Source organism: Nomascus leucogenys, chromosome 1a (genome assembly GCF_006542625.1).
Source record: "Nomascus leucogenys isolate Asia chromosome 1a, Asia_NLE_v1, whole genome shotgun sequence".
Classification (NCBI taxonomy): domain Eukaryota; kingdom Metazoa; phylum Chordata; class Mammalia; order Primates; family Hylobatidae; genus Nomascus; species Nomascus leucogenys.
In genome coordinates, this window is record NC_044381.1 from 43346493 (window position 1) to 43370206 (window position 23714).

The 23714-nt window shown below is 45.5% G+C and overlaps 1 protein-coding gene across 1 annotated transcript in view; it reads right to left on the minus strand.

Moving 5' to 3' along the window:
* Nucleotides 1-18237: 18237 nt before the first annotated feature.
* The window catches only part of SYK (spleen associated tyrosine kinase), a 96965-nt gene continuing 91488 nt past the window's right edge, over nt 18238-23714 (minus strand). The window contains exon 14 of the mRNA XM_030806372.1: nt 18238-21258. Coding sequence (XP_030662232.1) covers nt 21186-21258 — 73 coding nt within the window. The 3' untranslated portion in view covers nt 18238-21185. The remainder of the gene's footprint in view (nt 21259-23714) is intronic.

Consider the following 23714-nt stretch of genomic DNA (forward strand, 5'->3'; position numbering starts at 1 on the left):
CACCAAAAACCCATCTGTACATCACCATCATCAAAGACAAAAAGTAGATAAAACCACAAAGATGGGGAAAAAACAGACCAAAAAAACTGGAAACTCTAAAAAACAGAGCACCTCTCCTCCTCCAAAGGAACGCAGTTCCTCACCAGCAACGGAACAAAGCTGGATGGAGGATGACTTTGATGAGTTGAGAGAAGAAGGCTTCAGACGATCAAACTACTCTGAGCTACGAGAGGAAATTCAAAACAACAGCAAAGAAGTTAAAAACTTTGAAAAAAAATTAGAAGAATGGATAACTAGAATAACCAATGGAGAGAAGGGCTTCAAGGAGCCGACGGAGCTGAAAGCCAAGTTTCGAGAACTACGCGAAGATTGCAGAAGCCTCAGTAGCAGATGCGATCAACTGGAAGAAAGGGTATCGCTGATGGAAGATGAAATGAATGAAATGAAGAGAGAAGGGAAGTTTAGAGAAAAAAGGATAAAAAGAAATGAACAAAGCCTCCAAGAAATTTGGGACTATGTGAAAAGACCAAACCTACGTCTGATTGGTGTACCTGAAAATGATGGGGAGAATGGAACCAAGTTGGAAAACACTCTGCAAGATATTATCCAGGAGAACTTCCCCAATCTAGCAAGGCAGGCCAGCATTCAGATTCAGGAAATACAGAGAACGCCACAAAGATACTCCTCGAGAAGGGCAACTCCAAGACACATTATTGTCAGATTCACCAAAGTTGAAATGAAAGAAAAAATGTTAAGGGCAGCCAGAGAGAAAGGTCGGGTTACCCACAAAGGGAAGCCCATCAGACTAACAGCTGATCTCTCAGCAGAAACTCTACAAGCCAGAAGAGAGTGGGGGCCGATATTCAACATTCTTAAAGAAAAGAATTTTCAACCCAGAATTTCCTATCCCGCCAAACTAAGCTTCATAAGTGAAGGAGAAATAAAATACTTTACAGACAAGCAAATGCTGAGTGATTTTGTCACCACCAGGCCTGCCCTAAAAGAGCTCCTGAAGGAAGCACTAAACATGGAAAGGAACAACCGGTACCAGCCACTGCAAAAACATGCCAAATTGTAAAGACCATCGAGACTAGGAAGAAACTATAGCAACTAACGAGCAAAATAACCAACTAACATCATAATGACAGGATCAGATTCACACATAACAATATTAACGTTAAATGTAAATGGGCTAAATGCTCCATTCAAAAGACACAGACTGGCAAACTGGATAAGGAGTCAGGACCCATCAGTGTGCTGTATTCAGGAAACCCATCTCACATGCAGAGACACACATAGACTCAAAATAAAGGGATGGAGGAAGATCTATCAAGCAACTGGAAAACAAAAAAAGGCAGGGGTTGCAATCCTAGTCTCTGATAAAATAGACTTTAAACCAACAAAGATCAAAAGAGACAAAGAAGGCCATTACATAATGGTAAAGGGATCAATTCATCAAGAAGAGCTAACTATCCTAAATATATATGCACCCAACACAGGAGCACCCAGATTCATAAAGCAAGTCCTGAGTGACCTACTAAGGGACTTAAACTCCCACACAATAATAATGGGAGATTTTAACACCCCACTGTCAGCATTAGACAGATCAACGAGACAGAAAGTTAACAAGGATATCCAGGAATTGAACTCAGCTCTACATAAAGTGGACCTAATAGACATCTACAGAACTCTCCACCCCAAGTCAACAGAATATACATTTTTTTCAGCACCACACCACACCTATTCCAAAATTGACCACATAGTTGGAAGTAAAGCTCTCCTCAGCAAATGTAAAAGAACAGAAATTATAACAAACTGTCTCTCAGACCACAGTGCAATCAAACTAGAACTCAGGATTAAGAAACTCACTCAAAACCGCTCTACTACATGGAAACTGAACAACCTGCTCCTGAATGACTATTGGGTACATAATGAAATGAAGGCAGAAATAAAGATGTTCTTTGAAACCAACGAGAACAAAGACACAACATACCAGAATCTCTGGGACACATTCAAAGCAGTGTGTAGAGGGAAATTTATAGCACTAAATGCCCACAAGAGAAAGCAGGAAAGATCCAAAATTGACTCCCTAACATCACAATTAAAAGAACTAGAAAAGCAAGAGCAAACACATTCAAAAGCTAGCAGAAGGCTAGAAATAACTAAAATCAGAGCAGAACTGAAGGAAATAGAGACACAAAAAACCCTTCAAAAAATTAATGAATCCAGGAGCTGGTTTTTTGAAAAGATCAACAAAATTGATGGACCGCTAGCAAGACTAATAAAGAAGAAAAGAGAGAAGAATCAAATAGATGCAATAAAAAACGAAAAAGGGGATATCACCACCGATCCCACAGAAATACAATCTACCATCAGAGAATACTACAAACACCTCTATGCAAATAAACTAGAAAATCTAGAAGAAATGGATAAATTCCTCGACAAATACACCCTCCCAAGACTAAACCAGGAAGAAATTGAATCTCTGAATAGACCAATAACAGGTTCTGAAATTGTGGCAATAATCAATAGCTTACCAACCAAAAAGAGTCCAGGACCTGATGGATTCACAGCCGAATTCTACCAGAGGTACAAGGAGGAACTGGTACCATTCCTTCTGAAACTATTCCAATCGATAGAAAAAGAGGGAATCCTCCCTAACACATTTTATGAAGCCAGCATCGTCCTGATACCAAAACCTGGCAGAGACATAACCAAAAAAGAGAATTTCAGACCAATATCCTTGATGAACATTGATGCAAAAATCCTCAATAAAATACTGGCAAACCGAATCCAGCAGCACATCAAAAAGCTTATCCACCATGATCAAGTGGGCTTCATCCCTGGGATGCAAGGCTGGTTCAACATACGCAAATCAATAAATGTAATCCAACATATAAACAGAACCAAAGACAAAAACCACATGATTATCTCAATAGATGCAGAAAAGGCCTTTGACAAAATTCAACAACCCTTCATGCTAAAAACTCTCAATAAATTAGGTATTGATGGGACGTATCTCAAAATAATAAGAGCTATCTACGACAAACCCACAGCCAATATCATACTGAATGGGCAAAAACTGGAAGCATTCCCTCTGAAAACTGGCACAAGACAGGGATGCCCTCTCTCACCGCTCCTGTTCAACATAGTGCTGGAAGTTCTGGCCAGAGCAATCAGGCAGGAGAAGGAAATAAAAGGTATTCAATTAGGAAAAGAGGAAGTCAAATTGTCCCTGTTTGCAGATGACATGATTGTATATCTAGAAAACCCCATTGTCTCAGCCCAAAATCTCCTTAAGCTGATTAGCAACTTCAGCGAAGTCTCAGGATACAAAATTAATGTACAAAAATCACAAGCATTCTTGTACACCAATAACAGACAAACAGAGAGCCAAATCATGAGTGAACTCCCATTCACAATTGCTTCAAAGAGAATAAAATACCTAGGAATCCAACTTACAAGGGATGTGAAGGACCTCTTCAAGGAGAACTACAAACCACTGCTCAATGAAATAAAAGAGGATACAAACAAATGGAAGAACATTCCATGCTCATGGGTTGGAAGAATCAATATTGTGAAAATGGCCATACTGCCCAAGGTAATTTATAGATTCAATGCCATCCCCATCAAGCTACCAATGACTTTCTTCACAGAATTGGAAAAAACTACTTTAAAGTTCATATGGAACCAAAAAAGAGCCCGCATCGCCAAGTCAATCCTAAGCCAAAAGAACAAAGCTGGAGGCATCACGCTACCTGACTTTAAACTATACTACAAGGCTACAGTAACCAAAACAGCATGGTACTGGTACCACAACAGAGACATAGATCAATGGAACAGAACAGAGCCCTCAGAAATGATGCCGCATAGCTACGACTATCTGATCTTTGACAAACCTGACAAAAACAAGAAATGGGGAAAGGATTCCCTATTTAATAAATGGTGCTGGGAAAACTGGCTAGCCATATGTAGAAAGCTGCAACTGGATCCCTTCCTTACACCTTATACAAAAATTAATTCAAGATGGATTAAAGACTTATATGTTAGACCTAAAACCATTAAAATCCTACAAGAAAACCTAGGCAATACCATTCAGGACATAGGCGTGGGCAAGGACTTCATGTCTGAAACACCAAAAGCAATGGCAACAAAAGCCAAAATCGACAAATGGGATCTCATTAAACTAAAGAGCTTCTGCACAGCAAAAGAAACTATCATCAGAATTAACAGGCAACCTACAGAATGGGAGAAAATTTTTGCAACCTACTCATCTGACAAAGGGCTAATATCCAGAATCTATAATGAACTCAAACAAATTTACAAGAAAAAAACAAACAACCCCATCAAAAAGTGGGCAGAGGACATGAACAGACACTTCTCAAAAGAAGACATTTATGCAGCCAGAAAACACATGAAGAAATGCTCATCATCACTGGCCATCAGAGAAATGCAAATCAAAACCACAGTGAGATACCATCTCACACCAGTTAGAATGGCCATCATTAAAAAATCAGGAAACAACAGGTGCTGGAGAGGATGTGGAGAAATAGGAACACTTTTACACTGTTGGTGGGACTGTAAACTAGTTCAACCATTGTGGAAGTCAGTGTGGCGATTCCTCAGGGATCTCGAACTAGAAATACCATTTGACCCAGCCATCCCATTACTGGGTATATACCCAAAGGACTATAAATCATGCTGCTATAAAGACACATGCACACGTATGTTTATTGCGGCACTATTCACAATAGCAAAGAGTTGGAACCAACCCAAATGTCCAACAACGATAGACTGGATTAAGAAAATGTGGCACATATACACCATGGAATACTATGCAGCCATAAAAAATGATGAGTTCGTGTCCTTTGTAGGGACATGGATGAAACTGGAAAACATCATTCTCAGTAAACTATCGCAAGGACAAAAAACCAAACACCGCATGTTCTCACTCATAGGTGGGAATTGAACAATGAGAACTCATGGACACAGGAAGGTGAACATCACACTCCAGGGACTGTTGTGGGGTGGGGGGAGGGGGGAGGGACAGCATTAGGAGATACACCTAATGCTAAATGACGAGTTAATGGGTGCAGGAAATCAACATGGCACATGGATACATATGTAACAAACCTGCACATTGTGCACATGTACCCTAAAACCCTAAAATATAAAAAAAAAAAAAAAAAAAAAAAACCTAGATAACAGGTTGATAGGTGCAGCAAACCACCATGGCACATGTATACCTACGTAACAAACCTGTACATTCTGCACATATATCCCAGAACTCAAGGTAAAATAAAAAAAAACAAATAAGCATCAGACCTGAGCATTGTGAGCACATCAGGCTCCTGAAGCCTGAATCTGCCCTGGTCTGGGTACAGCCATAAAGGAGATTTAGTTCTCCTGGTGAGTGAGGTATCATGCCAGGATAATAGCGCCTCTGAAATGGGGCTGGTTGCAGCTCAGCACTAAAGATGCAAATCTCCAGGGGAATGTTGGGAAAGGAATCACTTTAGGCTGAAACTTCCTTGGGATTTGCTCATTTGGAGCGTCTCTAAAGCTATCCAGGGACAGAGATGGTGATGTTAATGGTATTTGAGGCTGAGATCTCCTGGGTTCTTCTCCCAAGCAAGGCCTGGACTCCACAGACCACCTGAGATTCTTTTGAGACGAAATGTCACTCTGTTGTAGCCCAGGCTGGAGTGCAGTGGCATAATCTCGGCTCACTGAAACCTTTGCTTCCTGGGTTCAAGTGATTCTCCTGCCTCAGCCTCCCGAGTAGCTGGGATTACAGGTACGTGCCACTATGCCCAGCTAATTTTTGTATTTTTAGTACAGACAGGGTTTCACCATGTTGGCCAGGCTGGTCTCGAACTCCTAACCTCAAATGATCCACCTTCTTACAGAGAGCCATACTAGCCTGACCACAGCTTCCTGATGTCCAGCTCAGGCCTCACCTGGCATCCAAGCTCTCTGTGTGACTTTGCAGACAGAGGTGAAAGGATGTGGCCAGTCTCCTAGCTGTGTTCCCGGACATGCTGAGCTGACAATCTGGGCATGACATGGACCTCTCTGTGCTACAGATTGTCTGTAGATTCTCATTCTTCCACAGAACATAGGACTCTAAGTCACAGAAAGGAGATGAGGTTTAACAGGAAAAACTACTGAGCTGGCTCTTCTTTCAGCCAAAAGAATCAGAGACCCTGATCTTGTAGCCAGTTTGGAATTTAGGGGCATTCGGTGACCCAGCATTCAAAACTTCAGGCCAACACTACTTGGCCTAGAATGAAGAAACCCAACCTGCTAGAACTCAGGTCTGGGTCTGACCCTCAGTTTCCTATACCAGGGTCCCAAATGGTTCCACATCTCTAAGGTCCAAGCCCTGACAGCAGGGAGGAGTAGCAGTGATGGCCTCACTTCCTGGTACACTTTTTTTTTTTTCCCCTGAGATGGAGTCTCACTCTGTTGCCCAGGCTGGAGTGTAGTGGTGCAATCTCAGCTCACTGCAACCTCCACCTCCTCGGTTCAAGCAGTTCTCCCACCTCAGCCTCCCGAGTAGCTGAGATTACACATGCATGCCACCAAGCCTGGCTAATTTTTGTATTTTAAGTAGACACAGGGTTTTGCCATGTTGGCCAGGCTGTTCTCAAACTCCTGACCTGAAGTGATCTGCCCACCTAGGCCTCCCAAAGTGCTGGGATTACAGGTGTGAGCCACTGCACCCAGCCCCGGTACACTGTGAAAGATTTTCAGTGCCTGGTCTCTGGTCCCAGTCCAGACCCATTACACCAGGCTCTCAGGGAACAGAGCCTGGGCACCAGCACTATTAAGGCCACGGCTGCTTTTAATGGGCACTTGGGCCTGAGAACCAGCGATGTTCTAGGAAGAAATGGGAGTCTGCTGTTTCTTTTTGATGCTCTCTACTAAGTCAGCAGTCAGCCTACTTACTGGCTTTTTCATTTGTAAAATGAGGAGTTAATAATAGCAACTATCTCTAAAGCTGGTTGCTTTTAGACTTAAAATAGAAAATTTACCTGAAAAGGCTTTATGAGCTATAAAATAGTATGCAAATGCAACTTCTATTACAGTGTTCAAAAATAACATAGCATGCATCTATTCTATCACAGCAAGCTAAAGCATTTGCATGTGTGAGCAACGCTCTGGGCATTCACATGTTTTGATGTTTTGATTGTAAAGTCATTTGCATGTTAGCAATGAGCTACTGGAGGGCATCATTGAGTGTCCTTTGATCCTTGGGTACTCATTTGGGTACTCACTCTCCAAAGGCTGAGAATGGGGAGACAGGGAGACAGTGACAGCCAGACTCTAATGTCACTGTCAAATGACGTTGATGAATAGTCTGTGTTTTTTCTCCTACAGAAGCCTGTTCTGGCTTTAAGAAGGCATCTCCAAGAACTGCCAGTGGCCTGAAACATCAGCCAAAACCTGGGAAGCGTCCCTGCCCCACCAGCCATACCAGGAGCCTGGCAGGGCATGGTTTTGAGCCACACTGGGCCCTGGCAACTGCTGACACTCCTGAATGCTGGGAGTCATTGGGCTGGCGCCCCTCCTTCAGGCCATGCAGCAGGAGACCATGTGAGAAACAAGAGAGATGGAGTCTGTCTCAAGGCTCAAAGCCTGCTTCTCGCTTGGCTGCTTTCTCACTCCGGGCCGTGGCAGGGCAGACGCTGTCTGAAGGAGGACAGGCAGTCCTGGCAAGCCCAGGTTCCATGAGAAAGCACCCATGGGTGTGACATGGGTGCTGCTCAGTGCCCTCCCACCCTCTGCACGTCCCAGAGGGGCAGGGGCAGGGTCCTTCCTTAGGCTGTGCAGGAGAGGCAGACCTTTCACTGTGAGTGGAGGCGCTTGGCTCTCATGAAGGCTTAGGTAAAAGTGTACTGGCCTGTTCTGAGCTTCAGGGACCTAAGTAATGGCTTCTCCATTGTTTTATTTTTACTGTGGTAATGGTGGTGTCTATCATAGAGCCAATCGCAGGCAGTCTGAGATGGGAGTGGGGGCGTCATGTCCAGATCCACTGGGGAAGGGCTAACTGCCGTGGATGCTAGCGAGATGGAAAACTGGTTCTACGCACCATGACCCAAATGGGGAAAAACGATGACCAAGCTGGTTAACAATAAAAGATCATTTTCACTTTGAGAGGAATATTGGGAGCATACGAAGGTCTGAAAAATGAAAGGACAAAGACGTCTGCTTAACAGAGACACACACACACACCACACACAAACACACCGGTACACCTACACACACCACACACACTACACATACACACATACATGCAGATATACACAGGTATACACATGCAGATATGCATACACACAAGTACACAAATACACACCACACACAGATGCACACAGACATATGCCACACAAACACACCACACACACAAATACATACAAACACAGATATATAAACATGCATACATATGTATACACAGACATCCCCACATACCACATGCACACATTACACACATAGACACACATATGCCACACATATACAAACACAGATACACCACACAGAGATACACACATATACACACACCATATATGCATGCAAACATACAGACACACATGGACACACACAGACACCCCCCCCAAACCACATGCGTACATCATGAACGGGCGCACACATACCACAAACAGATGCACACATACACCCCCTCCCACACACACACAGATTCCTTGGGAGGACATTACAAAAGCATACAGGCCCCACTTGCTGACTTTAGACCGTGCATTTTAAAATCCTGACACACAGAAGTACCGACTCTGAACAGGACGAACCCACGGGCCCATTAGGGGAAGCCCTGGTAGCAAATAGAAAAAAAGCATCTTCTAGAAAACTACTATTTAGTGCTCAAGAGTAAAGAACTGGGGCGACGCTGAGAAAAAAATTCATAGCATGAAATTAAGGAATGGATATCTCATTAGTTTTAAAAGAGAAGATTGAATGAACAAGTGTCTAATGTTTTGGCTGCAGAAAAATAAGCCAATTAAAATGGCTGTTTGTTCATGGCTATGCATTAACTGGGCGACATTTTTCTTTTCATGAATCTCTTCTACTTAAATTCTCTCCATCTTGGGAGGTCTGGCTTATTTCCAAGGCGAGCAAATCCTGCTCGGATCCTGGTCCACTGAGGTCTGTCCGAGGAGTCTTTCCTCGCCCCCGTTCTGTTGAGATTTCCTGCCATGCACACAGTAGCGTGAGGTATAAAGCCTTGGTAGTTGGGATTGGCTTGACCAAGCATCTTGTTTTCTTTTTTATTTCGAGGTTGAATAATGAAGGAAGCAAGAAGAGGGGGAAGAGAGGTGATGGATGGAGGTGCATTGGGCAGCTTATGTCCTTAAATTCTGACCGATGCCCCAAGGGACAGCATGCTGCTGTGTAAGTCTGCCCACCTGGATGCCACCGGCTGCAGGTGGTATCCCCGGGAACACATCCAGTGTCCAGAAAGTGTGCTTTACCAGGCGCTTTTGGTATGAGAGGAGCCATTGCTATGGGTGTGACCTTATACCTCCAGGTTCATCAGGAAATGGAAAGGTCATGTCCTGTGCAGTTGGCAAGGCTGACTTGCCTATTCCTATGATGGTCACTTTCTTTCTGGCACAATCCACTTGACAAGGACTCTAGCAAAACCATTTTCTTGATAGTGATGGGCCCTCCATTTCCTAACCTGTTCACTACCCTTGGATGCTGAGGTTTTCCCTCTACTCCTGCTTCAGGGAAGGAAAGAACTAAAGCAGCTGTTCACAAGAAGGGGCGTGTTCACCTCACTGTGTTCCAGCGGGCTTGGTTGACAGAAATTTATGATGTCATTTGATATGAGCTGTGGAGAACAAACAGTATGAGACATTGGCTCTTTATTTTTATGAATAAGGATGAGTTGTTTGCGAACAAAATACATTTTTCACTCATTGTTTCACAGTTTGATGATAGTCGTGGAAAACTGAGTTATTCAAAGACCTTAAAGATTTGCAGATGTTTAAAGTCTTATGACTCATGGCTTTGGTAAAATAATGCTTAACTAATAAGGAAAAATAGCTCCTGGAAACATCCCCAGCTGAGCTGCGTGGGGGCTGTGAGCATCTCTTAGCTGTGTGATGTGACATAAGGGGGCGGTGGCAGCAACAGGCTGTGAGGTAGGGGTTCAGGCAAATGCTGGACATGTGTCATCTGTCAGGATGTGATGGGCATAGCAGTGCAGGCTCGCTGGGTTTGGTGGGTGGGGCTCTGAGAAAGCGTTCTTCCTTTCCCCGCTTAATTTTGCAAAGCTACAAAATAACAAGTGGCCTTAAAAAACACTCTCTAATGAAACATGAAATTATGTACCCTTCTGTAGGGTCCAGCCCTACAGGGCCTGTGGATTTTTTAAAGTCCTGAGGGGGCCAGAGGAATGTTAAAGAAACAGTCTTTAAGCTCAATGATGATAAGTGGCCAATACTCAGGAATCATAATGGGGGATGGCAAGCCAGGTTGCCATAGGTTGAAGGACAGCATTTACTGCCCTAAGATCAGAAAATGTTTTCCACTTACCAGATTTCTTTTGGATAACAAAAACAGGTGAATTCCAAGGAGAAAAAGATTGCTCTATGTGTCCCGATTTTAATTGTTCAAGGACCAAAATATGGAGTGCTGCCAACTTATTTTTAGGGAGTGGTCACTGATTTACCCAAACTGGTTTCTGAGTTTTCCAAGTTAAGGGGATGGGATCTGGAGGCGTGATAGTGACTGCTTCTAAAAAGAATAACCAAGTCCTATTGAGTCAGATTTATGAATAGGTATAATAGGCTCAGTAATTCCTCGTGCTGATTTTTCCAAATCCGCACCTTGAACAAATCCCATTTTTGCCATAATGTCTTTACTTTGTTGGCTGTAATTACCTTGTGGGAAAGAAATCTGTGTCCCCCATTGTTGTAAAAGATCTCTTCCCCAAAGATTAACTGGAATAGGTGTAACAAGGGGGTGAATAGTACCAGTCTGTCCCTCTGGGCCCGCATAGTGTAAAATAGTGGAATTTTCATAAACCTTGAAGCCTGACCAACACCAACAAATGCTATGGACGTGTATTCTTTGGGCCAGTGTCTAGGCCATTGATGTAAGGCTGTAATGGAGATATCAGCGCCCGTGTCAATCATTCCCTCAAACTTCCTTCCTTGAATATGCATGGAGCACGCAGGATGAGTATCAGAAATCTTGCTGGCCCAACAGGCTGTTTTGCCCTGAAAGTCTGTGCTTCTGAAACCTCTGGTTCTCTTACAAGAACTAGATCCTAGTGGAATGTAAGGGAGTGTAAGAAGTTGAGCAATGCGGTCTCCTGCTGCTGCATACCAAGGTACCGCAGAGCTAATGACAATATGAATTTCACCTGAATAATCAGAGTCGATTACACTAGTACGTACTTGAACACCTTTTAAATTTAGGCTTGAGTGACCAAGAAGCAAGCTGACAGTGCCAGGTGGCAAACGGCCACACACCTGTGGGAACAGCAATACGTGGCTCTCTGGGCAAGAGAGAAATATCTCGAGTGCAGCAGAGATCTACAGCGGCTGAGCCTGTGGTGGCAGGGGACAAGCATTGTACTGAGATTTGTGTTGGGGCTGAGTCGTTAGATCCTGTGGTACAAATGGCTGAAGTGGGAACTTGGGGGCAGGCTGAATGGATTGGGCTGGGAAAGTGCTCATCTGGCTGGCAGCCAAAGGCTGTGAGTTGAGGAATGCCCACTGTTTGGAGGGGACTGGGGCCAGCCCTTCTTTCCATTTCCCTGGTTGTTGAATGGCTTTAAAGGGTTATCATCAATGTCAAATTTTGAGTGGCATTGAGCAGCCCAATGATTTTCCTTACGGCATCGTGGGCACAGAGTGGAGGGCAAGATTTGTTGCTGTATAGGGTTTTGTTGTTGGCGTTGAAAAGAATGGTGGCCTGAAAGCTGAGGACCATTTCTTCTACAATGCCCTGATTGGCCGCATTGAAAGCATTTGCCAGAGAATCATCCAGGCATTCTAACAGTGGCCATGGCTTGTGCCATGACCATTGCTGTATGTAGAGTTCCCCCCATGCCTTCACAGACTTTAACGTAGGAGAAGAGTACATCACCTTCTGGTGGAATTTTGCCTTTAATGGGGCAAATAGCTGCCTGACAGTCTGCATTTGTTTGTTCATAAACCATAAGTTCTACAACAAGTTGTTGGCCATGGCTATCAGGGATGGCTTTCTCTGTCACATCTTGAAGACGGGCAATAAAGTCTGGATAGGGTTCCTGTTGTCCCTGTGTAACGGCCGTAAAAGATCAACATACTTTACCATCATTCTGAATCTTATCCCAAGCATCTAGGCAACATTTTCGTAATTGTTCAATAACCTCATCATTTAGTATAGCTTGGTTTCGAATTCCAGCCCATTGTCCCATTCCCAGTAACTGGTCAGCCATAACATTAACAGGAGGATTAGAGCCTGATTAAGACGAATGCATTCCTGGACAGCATTAACCCACCAAGTCCTGAATTGTAAATATTGAGATTTAGATAAGACTGACTTTGCTAGAATTTTCCAGTCATGGGGCACCAAATGTTTACCTTCTGCTAGGGCCTTTAATGTAGAACGAACAAAAGGGGAGTTGGTGCTGTACTGCTTCACTGATGCTTTGAAATCTTTGAGGAATTTAAAAGAAAAACTTTCCCAAGTAGCAGGGCATAGCTGAACCTGGCCTGGATGAAGAGGATCTGGTTGGACTGCTGCCTGGACTGTAGGTATACCTGGAACTGGCTGCGCCATGGCAGCAGGCAGTTGTGGGGGCTGATTATTTGCCTGAGGAGCCTGATTCTCAGGCTGAGGGACCTGATTCTCAGGCTGTAGATCTTGAGGAGTCGCGGGATCAGCCGCCTGCTGAGCAGGGTCAGCTGGCTGTGGATGATTTTGTGCCACAGGGATGGCAGGTATAGGAGGTGGTAAAATTACAGGAAATTGCCAGGCCTCAGGAGCCCCAAATTCTCTTGCCTGAGCAATGGCTCTCATAAGAGGAGTATCATCTTGAGGGATGTATGAAACTTGCTGCTTATGAGCAGCAATGGTGGTGGTGGCAACTGCAGTAGTGACCGGACCAGAAGGAGAAAAGAAGGTAGGGTTTTGAACGGAGGAAGAATTGAGAACCTGTAAGCCAGGTTGGGGTGAGATTACCTGCTGGGCAGGTCTTTCAGGGGCCTGAGGTCCAGGCTGCTGCAGTAACTGCGGGACAGGCTTCAAGGGACCCTGAGGCTTCAAAGGAGCCTGATTTGCTGAAGGAGAAACAGAAGTGAGAGATGGATAACCAGGCTGTGGAGGGATAGGTTTGAGGGCCTCATTGCCAGGCCGAATAGATGGAAAGTTGAGGGCCCTGCAGCAGGGCTGAGCAGAGACAGAGTTGAGAGCCTCATTACTGGGCTGAACAGACAGCAAGTTGAGAGCCTTATGGCAGGGCTGAACAGGGACAGAGTTGAGAGCCTCATTACCGGGCTGAACAGGCAGAAGGTTGAGGGCTCTACAGCAGGGCTGAACAGGGACAGAGTTGAGAGCCTCATTACTGGGCTGCATAGGAAGGTAGTTTAGAGCCTCTTTTGCAGGCTGCACAGTCTCATTTTCGGGCTGCACAGATGGAAGGTCAGGGGCCCTACAGCAGGTCTGAGGAAAGACAGGAGGGTCCAGTCGCAACAGCTGTTGAGAATATATTTCGGTTGGATTTTGTTGGTTTGGGGAAATGAGATCATTTAAATCATGTAAAAGTTCATCATAAAGCGATAATGGGGGTGCGGTAGGCTCTGGTGTAGGTGGCAGGGTCAAAGGAATGTCAGAATGGAGGTCCGTCTGTAAAATGATGGCCTCAATCTGTGCAGTATCCTCAGGGGAAAGAGAACTGAGGACTTCCTCAACCTCCTCAGAGGAGAGGAAAGAGGGGTTAGTCTCCATGTTGTTCTCCTGAGTCTGCAAGGAATCTAGAATAGAGTGAACCAAAGCCCAGATTGACCAAATGGTGGGAGGAATAATATGCCCCCCTTTATGAGCAATTTTGAATTGTTGACCAATCTCATCCCAATCTTCGACTTCTAAAGTTCACTCAGTAGGAAACCAAGGGCAAAGGAGATCTACGACCTCAAACAATTCGATTAACTTATCAGTAGAGACTTTTACACCTCCTTCCTTAAGGAGAGTTTTTATAAAGTTTAAATAAGCCGAGTATTTAGTACTGGCCTGTCCCATGGTGTCCCAGGATACTCTGAGTGCCCAAGCTTACCACCAAGCTTATTGACTGCAATTCTCAGGATATCTGTTGTTGATGCTCTCCACCGTGTTCCATACTCGAAGCACGCCTTCACAAAACGAAGAGAAATCCTCACTGGGCACCAGATGTAGGGTCCAGCCCTACAGGGCCTGTGGGTTTTCTTTTCATGTGTGGAGACAAGAGATTGTAGAAATAAAGACACAAGACAAAGAGACAGAAGAAAAAACAGCTGGGCCCGGGGGACCACTACCACCAAGATGCAGAGACAGGTAGTAGCCCTGAATGCTTGGCCGCACTGCTATTTATTGTATACAAGGCAAGGCGGCAGGGCAAGGAGTGTGAGTCATCTCCAATGATTGATAAGGTCACACAATTCACGTGTCCACCATACAGGGGGCCTTTCCCTTTATGGCAGCTGAGGCGGAGAGAGAGAGGACAGCATACGTCCTACATCATCATTTCTTCTAAGCACTTATCAGAAAGATCAAAGACTTTAATACTTTCACTAATTCTGCTACTGTTATCTAGAAGGAGGAGCCAGGTGTACAGAGTGGAACATGAAAGTGGACCAGGAGTGTGACCGCTGAAGCACAACATCACTGGGAGACGTTCAAGCCTCCGGATGGCTGTGCATGGGCCTGGCTAATGTCAGGCCTCCCACAAGAGGTGATGCAGCAGAGTGTTCTCTAATTCCCCCAGGGAAAGGGAGATTCCCTTTCCCGCTCAACTAACGGTGCCTCCTAGGCACTGGCATTACCACTAGACCAAGGAGCCCTCTAGTTGCCCTTATCTGGGCGTGACAGAGGGCTCATACTCTTGCCTTCTGGTCACTTCTCATCATGTCCCTTCAGCTCCTAACTCCATATGGCCTGGTTTTTCCTAGGTTATAATTCTAGGATGGGGATTATTATAATAACAGAACAAAGAGTAACTCTACAAGCTAATGACTAATAATATTCATATATAAGCATATCTATATTCTATTTCTAGCATAACTATTCTTATTCTTATTATTTTCTTTATTATACTAGAACAGCTTGTGCCTTCAGTCTCTTGCCTCGCCACCTGGGTGTCTTGCCGCCCACACCTTTCTATACCAAAATGTTGTCATCATTTCCTCCTTTTCTTTGGAGGAAAGATTGATTCTATGTGTCCTGGAGAGAGACAGAGAGAGAGAGAGAGAGAGAGAGTGTGTGTGTGTGTGTGTGTGTGTGTATCTGAGAGAGAGAGAGAGTGAAAGAACATAGGATGTGTAAACTAACCTTTGAGAACTGACAGGACAGGGTTGACTTTCCAGTTAATAAGAACACAGATACCTGCTTCCTTGGTGTGATTTCAGGGGACCAAATGACCACTGCGCTTTAGAGATGCCTCCCTAACGCTCCCTAAGCACATTTCCCAGTGAGTGTGGGGGGAACAGCACTCTATCATGCTAATAGGTATTGAGCACCCAGTGGTTGTGGCCAAAGAAGTCAGGAAAATGTTGAGCTAGAAAAGCTCCGTGAAAAGGTCTTGGTTACAGTGCTCTTTAGAGCTATTAGTAGGTTACTGAGCACTGTGAATGTACTTGGCCATGTTTTCTAAGTTATTTAATCAGGGAAACTGTGTGCTGCACAGCATGTCTCCACCTTCCAGACTCATACCCTGGAAGACACTGTGAAATGCCTTTTTTGGGGCTTCTCTTTGGAAATTTCAGGCCATAGGAGACAGAGCATGGAGCAGGAAGGGGTGGGAGGTCCCACAACACAGAGGTGTTGGTCCCTGTTGCAGCCTAACACCAGAGAGGAGGTAATAATTCGGTAGGGTTGCTTGCCCAGAAGCATGGATGAATTTCCACCCTGAGACCACCAGCGAGTAACCAAGAGAAGAAAAGAGACACTGCACTGTTTATCACAAACTAAAAGGTACTTCAAAAACCAAAATCTGCCTTTTTCAAAGTGCTCCCTTCCTCCCTGAAATTAGAACATATTTATTGACCAGTTCTAAAGTCCCTCCTCATCTCCGAAGGACAAGCCCAAGGGTCTTAAACCGCTTCTCTGCTGCAGCTCAGGCTAGTGGTAAAGCCATCTTACACTGCAGTGCAGTGATACATTATCACAAGAGTTTCCCCTTCCCTGGGGTTGAAGCCAAAGGCCAGTGCTTATTTCCAGAGCTGTCCTAGGGCCCACGCCGTCTGCTGCCCACAGCATTCCTCCCAGCAGTTGGCCACTGGCATAAACAGCACAGACCGTGGCATCTGCTGACATTTTGACATTTTTAGAATAAGGCCACTGTGCTGGCACTTACATGTGTCAGTGCAGGCACCCTCAGCTGAAATTGTGGTGCTCAGGGGTTCAGTTTATAGGATGTGCCTAAGGTCAGTGCTGGAGCCCAGTGGTCTGTTGTGTGCTGTGTTCTTCTCTGACTTCAGGGTGCTTCATCACCCCACTGTATTTGGAGCGGCCCCCTGCAGGCCACTGGGCTATCGGGCAGCCTGTGTCCTTCCCATCTCCCAGCTGACCCAGGGAGCCTTGGCCCAGCCAACTTCACTGTTTCCTCCAAACCTAACTTGGCTTGGCAAGAGCAGAGGGAACCCAGGGGAGGCTAGGATGGAAGATTGTGAGGGAGAGTCCCTTAGTGCTTGACCCCAGAGAGGGTGGTGATGAAGATGGATGCAGACATGAGGGTGTGTCCACTGCAGGACCACTGCCTCACATGGATTTTTAAGTGGTTATTTGGAGTAAGGTTCAGTATGTGCGGTGGTGTGTGTGTTTTGTGTGTGTGTGCTTGCGTGGTGTGTGTGTATGGCATAGTGTGTGTATGCGCAGTGCATGTATGTGTGGTGTGTGAAGGTGTATGTGGTGTTTGGTATATGTATGTGTACTGTGTGGTGCATGCATGTTCTGCATATTTGTGTGCATGTGCATGTATGTGTGCCCGTCTCTGCATATGTGTATGTATATGTGTGCATGTGGGTACAGGTGTGAGTACATGTATGCACATGTGTGCACATGTATGAATGTCTGTATGTGTACATTTGTGCATGTGCTTATGTGTGTGGATGCATGTGTACATGTAAATGTGTGCGTTTGTGCCCATGCACGTGTATGTACACGTGTGCATATACATGTATGCGTTGACATATATGCATGTGTGCATATGTACACGTGTGCATGCCTTCTGTGCATGTGTGCATGCATGTGTGCATGTGGATGTATATGTGTGCCTGTGCATGTGTGCAACCTCCTTAGAACAGGCAGAAATTGGGGCTCTGGAATCCTTTCTTTGCCTACCCTAGTTCCCTTTAGGCTGTCTTCATAGAGAAAGGGATAGCTCAAAACCCACAACCCTGCTTTGGCCTGATGGGGGATTTCTGGGTCTCCTCAGTCTTTTATTAGGCAGGCCATGGGCTGTCAGGCCCTGGCTGGGTAGATGCTCTGCTCATGAATAAAAGACAGAGGCAGGGCAGGACAGGGCCCTCCCTGATGGGCCTCCCCCTTCTGTGTGGTGGAATGTCACAGACAACTTTGAGTGACCTGTGCACATCCACTTTTTTTTTTTTTTTGAGATAGGATCTTGCTCTGTCACCCAGACTGGAGTGCAGTGGTGCCATCACAGCTCATTTCAGCCTCGACCTCCCAGGCTCAAGCAATCTTCCTGCATCAGCCTCCTAAGTAGCTGGGACTACAGGTGCATATCACCACACCCGGCTAATGTTTTGATTTCTGCAGAGCTAAAGTTCTTACTGTGTTGTCCAGGTTGGTCTCAAACTCTGGGCTCAAGAGATCCTCCTGCCTTGGGCTCCCAAAGTGTTGGGATTACAGGCGTGAGCCACTGCACCCGGCCAACACATTCACTTTTTTGGGACATGGCAGGGACTTAATGTTTTAAAAAACATTTAGCTACCCCTTTGACAATGCTGCTTGACACTATTTGACAGTGTGACTTACCATATCCTAATAACTTCCGTGAAAATCATCACAAAGCAAATTTTAAATTTTTATTAAAAATCCCAGTTTTTAAAAATGTCCAGTGACACAATGTAGCTCTTCTGAAATGAATGGAAAACACGACACACTGCTAACCAGTGGAGGGAGCCCTCTGCAGGGCTGGGAGGCCTGACAATGCAGCTGTCGCCTCTGCAAGTGAAAATCCAGGCCGACTTGCAGTCGTTGGACTGATGTCCAAGTGCAATCACCATCCAGCAACTACAGGCAGAGCTGGCTGATAGGGAGTATGGGAGAAGGACATGCTCAGATGAAAACATGCATGCAACGATTTTCACCACTGAACGCACTGTTTTCTGTAATAGAAACACTCGGCCCTGCTGGGGGACAAGATATTCATGGCCTCAGTAGCCAATGTGATGCCACTAGGGCAGCCTGTCCATGATGCTCCTTTGTTCCCTGCTAAAGAAGGACCATAAGGTAAAAGGCACCTTACCTTATGGAGTGAGCCCAGACCCCAGGGAAAAGCTTGGGTAGAACAATCCAAGGGGCAGCCTGGGTGTGAGAATCCAGCCCAAGCTAGCTGCTGTAGAAGCCTGGAGGCCTTTCCCAGCTTCCCAAATGTAGCCCTTTTCACATGACCAATCCTTCAATTAAGTTACCTTTCTCTATTTGCCCTCCTTGGTGGCTGCAGGGGGAAGGATAATTATTCCTGACCACAGGACACATTTTCACTAGAAAAGACTTCCTCGTGCTGGCCACAGTGGGAATTCTGCACACAGGTGCCTGCTCCACCAAGCGGAGAGGCTCAGGAGATTGTCCAGGGACAAGGAGACCCGGCCGGACCTCTGCAGGGAGGTGAGGCCCCTGCCCCCATCTTGCCCCATCACATTCTGGATGTTTGGCATCCCCAGGCTCCTGGGAGGGGAGAAGTGCTGATAAAAAGGCCAAAAATCACACAGACAGAAGAGAGAAAACTCCACGCACTTCCTACATAGGTGCTACTGTATTCCTACGAGCATGGGGCCTGTGTTGAAGACTCCCTCTGGAAGTTACAGAAGGAAGCCACCAAGAATTCAGCCTCACAGCCTCTTTCTCAGATGCAGTCACCACTGTACCAAACTTGGCACATCCAACCACTCCTTTCATAATTCTACACCTGTTTGTGGCCTGGCTGACAGATATTTTGTCATTGATCTTTCTAATTTCAGGGATTCTAAATGTGTTTTGAGAATCTGCTCAGAACTCAGGGATTCTGTCTTTAAAAATATGATTAAACCACCAGATAGTGTGATTTCAAAAAGTGTGCGTGGCTTCCAAAAACTTCTAAACACAAGTTATATGAGTGACTCCTGTCTTCTGTGGCTGAGCATGGGTACTGATTGTCTTGCTCCATGCCTTGCATCTCCTGTTAGTGGCGGGCCTGCTGTCCATGGCTGTCCATGCACTTTAAAATGTCTCAGGTTTAGCTGAAGACTGGATGGGTCCAAGTTTATTTATATCTGCTGGCATAAGAATGATGGCTAAATTATCTCTTTAAGTTTTTTTTTATTTTTTATTTTTTTTTGACAGAGTCTCGCTGTGATGCCCAGGCTGGAGTGCAGTGGCGCAATCTCGGCTCACTGCAACCTCCGTTTCTTGGGTTCAAGTGATTCTCCTGCCTCAGCCTCCCGAGTAGTTGGGACTACAGACGCATGCCACCACGCCCAGCTAATTTTTGTATTTTTAGTAGAGATGGGGTTTTACCATATTGGCCAGGCTGGTCTCAAACTCCTTACCTCAAGTGATCCACCCGCCTCGGCCTCCTAAAGTGCTGAGATGTCTCTTTAACTTTCAAGAGGTACAGCAAAACTGAAATCAATGGGTGATGACTTCTTTAAGATCAAACATGAAGACAAGGATTAGTTAAGACCAGAAAATCATTCTCCGGTCTCGTATCTTCAACTCAAATTCACACTCCAAAAGGCCTATTTGTGATGAGGCTCAGGATCTTTGGCTTGTTCTGAATTAATACTTTCTTTGGAAAGTCTTTAGATGGCTTTGATCCCTGTGCTGTCCCCCCATTACAGACACAGAAATTAACAGGGGATTCTGGCAGCACCCTCTCTGTGGAGGAGAGGAAGGTGTGGACCACGTCCAGGGGAAGGCAGCCCGAAGCTGTCCTCAGTGAGACGCTGGGGGACGGGCCTCTTGCCCCTGCTGTGCAGCCTCCATACAGGGCTTTATTTACCAGTCACTAGGTCTTCAAGACAGTCTGCAGGAGAGAGGATTTCAGGGGGAAAGTAAGCCAAGCCAATTCATTCAAATGGTCCCCTTTTATCACAAACATGTAAGCCTTTCATCTCATAACAGAGACAGCAAAAGCAGTATCCAGGCTTTTTTTTTTTTTTTTCTTTCCTTAACTGGCTACATGCTTAGAAACTGCACTGGTCAAACTTGATTTTCTTTTTAAAGCCTCAAAACATTTTTATTGTCAGGAAAGCTTTTCAGTGGCCAGGGATCAGTCTCATGGCCATAGAAGCAGCCAAATTCCTCTGCCTTTGCTTTCCCTTCAGGAGTCACATGCTAAGGCATCCTTGGGCATTTGGAAAAGGCTGCTTGGGGTGAGAGTGCTCTAGGCCACTCTGCAATGTCCCTGGGCCCGATGAGTAACAAATGCACCCCAGGAACCAGAGAAGGGGAAAGACATGAAAGGGATTTGGAAACAGATTGTAAAAATAACTTGTATGAAAATCACACAGACAAGAAAACAAACAAATCCAGCTAGCCCCTTGGATCCTGCCATCCGTCTTTTCTCCCGGGACTGCCTTTGCTTTGTGGAGGGTGAGTCCTGGGACAGGCTTTGGGTGACAAGTCACGGGCATGTTCCATTCAAGGCTGGCTCTCCCGACTGGCAGAGGGAGGTGGCTGACAATCAATTCCTCTGGATACATTTTCCTGTGATTGCTCCTGTGATCAAAGGCAGCCACCGACAGGTGCGGGAGCGGTTAGTTCACCACGTCATAGTAGTAATTGCGCAGCCGCAGTTCCACTGCTACAAATCCGGGCCTGTTCTCCACACTGGAATGGGAAGAGGTGCATTCTTGTTTGTCAATGTGCTTGTGAAAAAATGCTGATCACAAGCGGGGCCTCTTCAGGCTGAGTACCAGTGATGCTGCTCCTTGGTGGCTGACTCTAGGGCCTGCAGCTCACAGCGTGGTCCCTGTGCCCCGGCCCCAGGGTGACCAGAAGGCTGTCAGAAATAGTGTCAGCCTACTGTAGACCTAAATAACCCATATCTGCATTTTTAACAAGACCTCCAGGTGATTCATGTCCACCTTAAAGTAGGAGACTTTTTGCATTAGAATTGGGAGTGTTTTAGCCCCAGGTTCAGATATGCGGCACACAATATGCTTCTGTGCCACAGGCAACACAAAGAGGCTGTCTCTTTGTGATTTTAGCAAAACAGGTGTCTGAAAATACTTGGCAAATGTTCTGCAGATATAGTCAACATCTGACTCGTAATCTTGTTAAGAGAAGAAATAAGAACATAACTTTAATTCTCCCTTTCCACGCTCTAATCGATGGCTCTGGATTTTCTGAAAATGAGCTGTTGATACGGGTTCTTAGGAAAACTCAAAACATGGCATGGCAGAAGCAAAGACCCAGGGCTTGTCTATGATCAGCCTTAATATAGCCAGTCCTTACTGCCACTGCTGGCCAGGGAGGCACTGATGTCAGTAAACTACAGGCAAAAGCGTTAACAATTCGCAGTCTCTAAACAAACATTTACAGACACTTCTGTTTTCTCTTACACAGACATCCTGTACAGATCACTTGGAAGCAAGCACTAAAACCCTGATAATCGATCCTCACTTAGAAGTTATTTTTCTTATTTTGCAAGATTTCTGGATATTGCAAGTGGGTGAAGTTGAAATACAATAAGTGAAAAAGTGAAACAGAATGTGAGATTAAATTGTAGGAAACCGTCCACATTCAGCCATTTTGACCTATGTCAATGGCAATTTCATATGGTTCAATGTTGACACAAGAGAACAGCCATAGAACGTGCATCAGGACCAAGACTCACTCATCATTATAAGAGCAGAGTGGCTTCTACAAATCAAAATGGGTAGCTTTGTCAAATGGCATCAAAATACATGGTTTCACTTATAGCTTTCAGTAGTGAGCAAAATGATAAAACTGCTCAAATTGATCAGTGTGGTCAGCCATCTGTGGTCATGTCTGGGGACACGGGCCTCCCAGGGTGTCACTGAGAGGGGCCTTGTCTCTGGCCACCAAGTGTGTTCCTGGAGGGGATATGGTGGCCAAGCCTCTGTTATAGGAGCATGTGTCCACCCAGAGGGACAGCCTCTGTCTTGCTCCTAAACTTCTACAGTCAAAGAGAACACACTTTAGCATCTTTGCAAAACGGGGCTCTGCTCCAACTGTGGGGATCCAAATGGTACAAAGAGCACCTTTGGATCTTGCTCTGGGGGTTCATCTGCCCAGCAGCCAAGAAGCAAACTAATGCAAGGAAACAGAAATACAGACTCGTCCACAGGAAAAACACCTGGTCAGGTCTCCTAGAAAATTTCTCCTGTACATCTATGGGAGATGCTGCCTCCAGAAAGCTGGGACACAGCTGTGCTTCAGCAGCAGGAGGGTGATGCAGTGCCCTTGCATGCCCAGCTTCCCGCCCTGCCGTGGCCTGCTGCTCTGCTTTCAGGCCAGAGTGCAGATTCTGCTCTGCCCCTTGTACCCAGTGACCCTCCTCCTCTCCCCTCATCCCTACACTCAACCTGGCTTCTTAGCCTGCAGGTCTCAGCTGCAATCCCTAAAGGTGGCCTATCTGGAGCCCCTGTTGGAAGTGTGAGGCTTCCCTCCCCATAATTTTCTGTTCTCTTTTAAAGTTTCCATGTGTGATTTTATATAAAGAGATATATGGTCTTTATCCTGGGTTCCTGGCACAGAGCTCCTAAAACATTTGGAATTTCCTGATTGTTGGGCTGAAAGCAGCATCTTTTGTTACTCATGATAAACCCCCTTCAACCATACCTGGGTTTGTGCTAATGAGACTACTTCTCTCCCTCCCTCCCTCCTTCTCTCCCTTCATCTACCTCCCTCCCGCTCTCTCTGTCTGTCTCTATATATCACCTTGGAGAGGGTGGCTGTTTACAACTGAGGAAAAAATGAAAAAACAAAGCAAAACAAAACAAAACAGAGAATATACTAGGACCACCTGTAGTCCCTTCATTGAATCCACCACATTCTAAAAGCTCCAATATGCTTCTGTGCTGCAGGCAACTGTGAGAAACTACTTCAACACGAGAGGGCTTTAAAAACCCCACACATACATGTGATATCCTCCAGGCCCCTGTGCCCTCCTTGCTTAGAATTCCCACTGGAGTCATCGCTTTCCTAAGACACACCATAGGACACACTTATTTTTAGCTTATTGTTTATTGCCTGTCTGCCCCAGCCCAAACTATAAGGTCTGATAAGGACAGGGTCTGAGGCTTCTGTGAGACTTGCAC